The 9,314-nt window shown below is 36.7% G+C and overlaps 1 protein-coding gene across 3 annotated transcripts in view; it reads left to right on the top strand.

Moving 5' to 3' along the window:
* LOC106883153 (vacuolar protein sorting-associated protein 41 homolog) overlaps positions 1–9,314 on the top strand; it is a 172,996-nt gene that overhangs the window by 120,480 nt on the left and 43,202 nt on the right. For all 3 annotated transcript variants that reach the window (XM_014934063.2, XM_014934065.2, XM_014934061.2), the window contains one exon: positions 6,630–6,764. In XM_014934063.2, coding sequence (XP_014789549.1) covers positions 6,630–6,764 — 135 coding nt within the window. The remainder of the gene's footprint in view (positions 1–6,629; positions 6,765–9,314) is intronic.

Genomic DNA, 9,314 nt, shown 5'->3' with positions numbered 1-9,314 from the left:
GGGGGGGGGGGGGTATATTTATATACATACATACATACACATGTATATATATGTGTGTATGTATGCATATACACACATACATAGTATGTGTGTTATTTATCATCATTGTCATCATCATTTCCATCACTGTTGTCATTGGTGCTGTTATATATTATTGTCATTATTTATTTTAATCTTTTAAATGAATTCTTTTGAGTCTTCACTGAATGAATCAAGTCGACAATAAATTGTTTAAGACTTCTGTCAAATGTATTGAAATAACATTTCACAAGCCAAAAGCTGATTGCAGAAGCAAATTCTTTGTTCTCAGATCAAATTTAAAGATAGTTTTCATTTTGACATGTTCACCAAATAAATAGCTGTTTGGAATTTATTTTGTGTACATTATGTATTGGACAAGTATTGCTACTTAATTACATTACTTTTCCAGGATTTTATATATGTCTCTGTAAAGATTTTATGAGCAGTAGCTTTTGGTACTTAATATATATATATGTATATACCAGTTTAGTAGGAATTGTAATTGTGGCAGCAACTGTTTCATGTTGCTAGGAAATACTCAACATACACACACACACACACACACACATATATGTACATACATACATACATATGTACAAGGGGGTGCTGAAAACTTCCTGGCTTTAAAGGTACCATGAAAGGTCTGGTTGGAGGCCCAACCTTCCAAGTTGTTTTACAGGGCTTAGAAAAGCTGAAGGACCACTGCAATAAGTGTGTGAATAAAATCATAATTAACTGATCCTCCTATATTTTCTTTTATCCAAAACCAGGAACTTTTCAGTACCACTCATGTACACACACACACACATCTAAAGACAAGCACAGGCATAGCTTGCACAGAACTCTGGGCAAATATCTTCCCCTATAGCCATTGACCACCCTTGTGATTAAATATGGGATGGAAACTATATGAACCCTTCTCTGTGTATGTCTGTGTGTGCATGTTATTCATGGAAGCAGGTGAAGATTGGCAACAGGAAGAGCATCCAGCCATAGAAAATCTGGCTCAACAAATTCCATCCCACCCATAAAAGAACAGAAAAGTAGACGTTAAAATGATTATGATATATGTATATATATATATATATATATATATATATATATATATATATATATATATATATATATATATATATACACACATACATACACATGGGCTTCTACCAAATCCACTTGCGTTGATCAGGCCAAGGTCCCATGTAGTGGGACTGAAACTTTGTGGTTGCAAAACAAACTTCTTATCTACATACCTATTGTTGCATCTCACACACACATGCAAAGAGATAAAAAAGGAAGCTGTAAACTTGTATACATCCAATCTAGTATATTGGTAATAGAATAAATAATGTCTTCATTTGACAGAATTTTTAGAGCATCAGACGAGACGCTCTGGAGTAATGGCTCAGGTTCTTAATATTCTGTATTCAAATCCAGCCAAGTTGTACTTTACCTTTCATTCTTCCAGAATTAACAAAGTACCAGTTACATACTGAAGCCAATGTAATGAACTAACATGCTCCCTCCTACATAAATTTGAGACCTTATGCCTGCCTATAATAGAAACAATCATCATCATTATAATAATAAGGTAGTGAGCTGGCAGAATTGTTAGCATACGGGACAAAATACTTAGCAGCATTTTGTCTGTCTTTACGTTGTGTTCAAATTTTGCTCTTCATCCTTTTGGGTTTGATAAAATAAATATCAGTTGGGTACTGGTGTCAATGTAATCGACTATCCCCCTCCCTCAAAATTTCAGGCCTTGTGCCTATAGTAGAAAGGATTATTATTATTATTATTATTATTATTATTATTATTATTATTATGGTCTGAGTTCGGATTCTGCCCTTGTCAACTTTGCCTTTCATCCTTTCAAGTTGGGTTGGTGCAATAAGTACCAGTTGAGTATTGGGATCAGTATAATCAACTGACTAGCTCTCTCCCTTAAAAATTTAAGGCATTGTACCTATAGTAGAAAGAACTATTATTATTATTATTTATTGTATTATCTTTGACCATGCTTTGTAACCATTGCGATTACATTACTTTAAATGTAAAGGTTTAACTATAATACTCCATGTTCTTATAAACATTCTGGCTGAAATTTTGAGAATTTAATGTTTTCTGTTCTAGTCTGCAGGCCTGATTGGCTCCAAAAACTGGTTAATAGATTATACTGAAAGGTGTTTAATGAACCCTAACACACACACACACACACACACACACACACACACACACACACACACACACACACACACACACACACACACACACACACTTTCCCTCTCTCTCTCTCTCTCTCTCTCTCTCTCATTTAATAGTATAGAAAAATTGCGTGTGTGTGTTGTATCACTAGGAAGGAACAATATTGCATGCAGGTCAAAACACCACCACATAGATGCCTCCCCATTGTCTTTGGCAGTGTTTTGTGTATGGCAGGATATTAGATATAGGAGTGGATGGACAAAATCCTGAGCTAGAAGTAAAAGGGAATGTTGGATAAAGTCACTACTGGAATTCTAGGTAGTCTGAGAGAACCTACGGAAATTTTTTTAATAAATTTGCCTTTTGGGTATGAAAATTATTGAAGAAATACTTCAATGCTAGATATTCTTCCAAATGAAACCCCCTGAACCATAGAATAAGATCTTACTGGGTATTGATATATCATTGTGTTGTTGTTGATCCTGATCATGCTGATTTATGATAAAAGACAATCATCAATAACCAACCCAACTATTTTTGTATATAATGTACCCTTAACTACATTGTCTAATATGTCTTACATATTCCCTTTTTTTATTTAGTAGTTTGAGGAATATTTGACTGCTGTTTCCAACAGATATAGAACTCTCTGATTGGGTCAAAGTGTTTTATCAATGTATGTAGCAATCCGAATTCTGTGCACAATTTGCTGCAGTCTGAATGCTCTGCACAATTTGCTGCAGTCTGAATGCTCTGCACAATTTGCTGTAGTTTGAATGCTACACATTTTACTGCAGTCCTACTTGATTTTGTGTATCCAAGGCTGTAGTAATAACTGTAATAGTAATGACTATTGTTGCTGTTTTTGCTTGCCCCAGGTCAACTCATGTTGAGTAGAACCATGATCAACAGTCTTCCAACTGTGACCATCCATAGTATATTAAAGATATACTATCTTATATTGACCTTCAATTTTAAGATAAGGGGTTTTGACTTGAAGGAGATTTGGCTGCTATTTGTACCATGTTATGTTATCCTTTAAAAACTGCCTTGTTGGCTCAAGGAGTAATTTAGACATAGTTGGTGTAGGAGGGTGTGGTTCTTCAAGATTTATGACCTTTCTAATTGGATAGTTTAGGTCAAGGAATATTGTGGTGTTAGAAATTTAATGAGAGATAGATCAAGTTGGACCATTTATAATAAACTTTAAGCGTTGTGGGTTGATGAGAAAGATGTTGAGTGTAGAATAAGATGGCAAAGTCGTGAGAGCATCAGAAGAAATGTCTTGCTGTATTTATTCTGGCTTCTTGCATAAGTTCAAACCCCACAGGAGCAACTGACTTTCATCCTTCTGTGGCCAATAAATAAAGTACCTGTCTAACGTAGTGAACTGACAGAATTATGAGTGTAGAGCAAAATGCCTTGTGATATTTGTTTTGGCTCTTCATGTTCTTACTTCAAGTCTTGCCATAGCCTGTATGGGTGGTAAACCTATATTGTCTAGTTTAACACCACCACCTGACACTTTGGGTGCCTTTAACAGAGTCCACTCTGTTGTAAGTATTTGGGTCAGGCTTCTGGTTTGAGGATACCTGCTACTCTTCTATCACTCTCAGAAACCCTGTAAACCATTTTAGACATTACTCTCCCCTTGTAGCTAGGCAATAAAAAAAGATGGTTCTTAAAGAATTTAATGTAGAAGGTTGTTAAATGTAGATAGAGACGACTAATAAGCTCTTAGAACCATTGATGATTCTTACACAAACTAGTTCACTCAGCAATTACCATTGCAATTACTGAAAGATCATTCATTGCAATAAATATAGGAGAAATTTAGGATTAAGAAATACATTATAATCACCTATTCAGTCATTGTGGAGAAATAAACATGAAAACAGCAATTATACTAATGATGATGTCTTACATTAGCAGAAACATTTTTATGAGTGGTTATCTAGTCAGTTAAATTAACCCTTTAACTGTACAAGTCAGATATAGCCACTCAAAATTTCATTACCTTTAACTATTGATAGCAATTTTATATAGGAATCTATATTTTGTTGAAGAATGTCATGTTTCAAACTATTTTTGTTGAGATTAGGTCAAGTTTATTGAGGTAATGGTACTTGCAGAAAATACCAGTTCTATTTCTTGGTAGATATTTAACATCATTACCAGAATAACCATGAAATTTAATTTCACAGTGAAAGGGTTAATTCAAAATATTGTAAGGTGTTTCTTTTCTGCTACTCCCACTTAGTGAATGACTAACATTGCTTTGATTCTTTCAGCTGTTTCAGTCTTCTTATGACCTCATTAGTAAATCCTATAACTGGGGGAGAATCACTAAATAAATGTTCATGATTGAACACTGGTTGGTATAGAAAAATAAAATTATTTAAGTATTGAATTACTCCTAGATGTCATCCATTTGAAAACATAAATGTTAATACAGTTCTATATTTAAGAGATGAGGAAGTAAATAATGTATAAATGTTAATGTTAACATATTTAATGCAATGGGCAACAACAATTTAACTTGATATCTGCTTGATATAGAACTAAAGCTAAAAAACGTCTGCTAATGGCTCAAGGTGGTGGTGGTGGTGGTGGCAGCTTTGTCATTGATTATAATGTAGTAACAGTTGTCATCATTGTTTCCACAAAAGATTTCTAACTCTCTAACCTCAACAATCTAAAATGCTTGCAGTCTCAATGAATTAGTTTCTCTTAATTTTGCAACCAAGATAGAACTTTCAGTGAGATCAAAGTATTCCAAAGTCCTCAAAAGTTGAACATATTGATGTCTAAATTTAGAGATCCCCCCTTCTCTCTCTCTCTCTCTCTCTCTCTCTCTCTCTCTCTCTCTCTCTCTCACACACACACACATGCACGCACATTCACTTTCCAGCACCTCTCTTTCACCTCCACCACCAGTCACCATCATTCAATGATTAGCATCCTTTCAGTACTGTATTAATCCACATGAAACAGTCTTTGTCTTGGTAACTACAGCCAGTAGTGTTGCTGGGTGGTTATGAATAGTGGAAAAGGAGAGAGAGTCTTTGTACAACACTGGATTATAGCAAGAGCAGCAGTAGCCATGGAGGTGATGTTGAGGGTAGTCTCTATAGAGATGGTGGCAGCAGTTATTTTGGTCTGAGGTGTGATTGGAAGTTACTGCTGATTACTGCTAATTAGTTGAATATTTCAAGGTGTAATGTTTAAAAGTGGTTAATTATTATAATTAAATTATATTTAAATATTCTGTGCTAGAAGGGCAATATCTGTGATATTATTTCTTCGACAATGACACTCACAGACCAAGAAGTGGGTTATGTCTACCACCCAAGGACTCAAAATGCAAAGAACTGGAACAAATGCCGCAATATATCTCATCCAACAATTCCGTCTTCTCTCAACTAGTATTTTATCAATCCCACAAAAGATCAAAAGTGAAGCTGAGTTCAGTAAGATATGAACTCAGAACCAGAACGAAGACCACAAAGCATTCTATCTACAATGCCTAAACTAATATTTGAACGGCAGTATCATGTCTTGACTGTTACCTATGATCATTCTATTGTGATTATTGCCTGCAGTCAGCTTAGTTTAACTGCTGTTTGTGATGATCAGACTGGTCCTACTGCTATCTGTGGTCAGTCTTGTCTAAAGACTACTCCTGCTGTTAGCCTTGTCTACAGACTGCTATCTGTGGTCAGCCTTGTCTACAGACTGTTCTTACTGCTGTCTGTGGTCAGCCTTATCTACAGACTGCTCTTTGTGGTAAGTCTTATCTACAGACTGCTCCTACTGCTGTCTGTGGTCAATCTTGCCTGCAGACTACTCTTACTACTATCTGTAGACAGCTTTCTCTACACACTGCACCTACAGCTATCTGTGGTCAGCCTTGTCTAACTGATGTTCTTAGTTTGGTTTAATTGCTTCTTGTGGTCAATCTATTTTTTCTAATTTCATCTTAGTCTGACAGGTTGGTCTAACTTTTGTCAGAAGATAAACTGTTTTAACAGATTTTCCTAACCCTTTGAATCCACCAACCTAGAATTTGTGTTACCTGTGATTTTTGTCTGTATCCTATCAGCTCACCATTCCATTCTCATGTACTTCTGTTTACCACTGTTATTTGCATACACACTTGGAAGGGGTTCAGGGTTCAAAGAATTAAGCTTAGTTCTAAGACCTACTTGTACATATTTAAAGTATTCTAGATATCTGAAACAGACATACAGAGTTTTGTGAACCAGTATCAGAAACAATTTTCTTTAGAATGAAGTTTAGACAATTTCTATAGTATATTAAATGGTGAAATGTTTGTGTAAAACTATAACCACAGAACCTGACTTTCTGTACTTATATCTCTTAATTCTTTATATTTTTTGCAGATCATTATCACTGGTTTATATTCAAGTGAAAATGACCAATCAAAGAATTTTGACCGACCAATCAAAGCAATTGCTCTTGATCCCCAGTTTTCAAAGCCAGGAAGTGGCAAACACTACATTAGTGGTGATGATAAGGTAAGACTGACCATTTTGGACTTAGTCTATTCAAATCCTCTTCTGTCCTTCATCTAATCCTATCAGCATCCGTCTTCTGTCTGTCTGTCTGTTCTCTTTCTACTTTTGTCCCCTTTCACTGTCTACATCATTTGTCCCTTTCAGTGTTCCTTTGTGCACTGTATGGTCTACCACTTCCCTGCCCTGTTCAGTTTGCATCTCCTTGGTTCTTGTCCAGAACTAGTACTGTTATTACTACTACTGCTGCTACTACTACTGCTACTACTACTACTACTACTACCACCACCATCACTAATATGAACTATTATACCTACAATGACAGCATTGTAGACAATAACAATGGCAGCAGCCCCAACAACAACAACAACAGCAGCAGCAGCAGCACTATCATCAACAGCAGCTGTAGTAATAACAACAAAAACAACAACACTAGCTCTAACAACATCAACAGCAGCATTATTATCAACAGCAAGACAGAAGCAGTAGTACTGGCAACAACAGAAACAGTACTACTGACATCAACAGCAACACTACCACTAACAACATCAGCAACAGCACTATCAACAACAACAACACTACCACCACTGTTGGGAAACATAGCAAGGAGGAGATGAGGAGCTGGAGGTCGGAGGGCAGTGGTCTTTTCTCTGCCAACCCTTCCCCCCTATCAGACACAGGTGTGAAGGGACATAAAATTTCCTCTAGCATATCATACTTGCTAATTAAGACAGGTGTACCTCAATGAGAACTCTTACAACAACACTACAACTAAGAATAACAGCACCACTACCACCACCTGTTGTAACTGTACTTCTAACACAAGAAATAACAGTACGTTTGACTCCTTCATTTATGCAATCCACTTCACAGTCTCTAATAGCATCAGTAACACTGCCTACAATATGCCTAGAAATAGCAGCCAAATATTTTGCCCTCAAGTCAACCTCTATATGATTACTCAATTTACTAGAAATAGCTGCCAAATCTGCCTTCAAATGACACCCTACTGTATTTAAAATAGGAATGGCACTTTGGGATAAACTAGTCCTTGATAGAACTGTGTCTGAAAATAAGACGAGATGATCCCAACTGGAACACCTTTAATCTTTGATCATAAGTCTGTTTGAGCAGAGTGACTATCCTAGCATTACAACCAACACAATCTTTAATGTAACCACTACCACCAGCACAAGGAAACCTCTGTGTGACCTCTTGAGCTGCTAGGAAAAGCAACCAAATTTCCTTAGCTCACACTTACTATCTTAAGTTCAAAGAAAACATTGAACAATGCAGCCTTAGATAATAAATATATATATAAGAACACAAATGGGTTGAGGTTTACTATTTCGATTCAATTGGATCCTGCTAATACTTAATTAATTTTTTTTTTTAAACTGAAATTTAATAATGTGCTTCCCAACCTCATGGTTCTAGGTTCAGTCCCACTGCATCACACCTTGGGTAAGTGTCTTCTGTTATAGCCTCAGATTGACCAAAGCCCTGTGAGTGGATTTGGTAGATGGAAACTGAAAAGAAGCCTGTCGTATATATATATATATATATATATATATATATATACACACACACACACACGACGGGCTTCTTTTATATGTGTGTGTATGATCTAATCAATAAGTACCCGAACTGTTGTTATTATAACGAAGCTAAAGCATGCAGAGTGAAGCCGCTTGGCACAGATTGACCTTGAACTTTGTTGTGCATGTGCACTGAGTGTTAACATTCTAGCTCACTTCCACTGTTTACAGCAGAGCTTGGAAGGAACGTGTGCCACATGTGATTGTCATATTGACCATGACAGATAAAGTTGAGCAGAGAATCTACATCAAATTTTGCCAAAAGCTTGGCGATACCTGCTCAGAGGCCTAAGCAGATTTTCAAAAAGTTTTCATCATTGTCAGCACAATCAAGAGCTTCTGCAACTGAAACCCGGGTGTCTTCTTGGTCAGCTGAAAGCAGTTTTGGCACAAACTTGGCAGACATGCATCTCATACCCAGATTTTCAGTGATAATGGACTGAACTGAACCGTAACTAACCTGCACATCTTTTGATAACTCAGGGACGATGATTCGATGATTTCCCCTCACAGCTGCATGCACATCTGCGATGCTTTTCTCAGTTTTGCTGGTTGCAGGTCTCCTAGAACATTTGCCAACATCAACATTTTTTCGGCTATCTTGGAAACGTCTGAACCATTCGTACACTTGTGTGCAGCTCATACACTCCTCTCCATACACTTTCTACAACTTTATCTCTTATGGTCAATATGATGATCGCACGCTACACACCTTTCTTCCAAGCACGACCCCAGGACTTATTCTTTGTAAGCCTAGTACTTATTCTATCGGTCTCTTTTTGCCGTACCGCTAAGTTACGGGGACGTAAACACTCCACCATCGGTTGTCAAGCGATGGCAGGGGGAACAAACAGACACACAAACACACACATATTTATATATATATATACAACAGGCTTCTTTCAGTTTCCGTCTACCAAATCCACTCACAAGGCTTTGGTCGGCCCGAGGCTAT

The sequence above is a fragment of the Octopus bimaculoides genome, chromosome 18 (assembly GCF_001194135.2).
Source record: "Octopus bimaculoides isolate UCB-OBI-ISO-001 chromosome 18, ASM119413v2, whole genome shotgun sequence".
Lineage (NCBI taxonomy): Eukaryota > Metazoa > Mollusca > Cephalopoda > Octopoda > Octopodidae > Octopus > Octopus bimaculoides.
The sequence above is the reverse complement of the archived record's forward strand: the minus strand, read 5'-3'. Positions and strand labels throughout refer to the sequence as shown.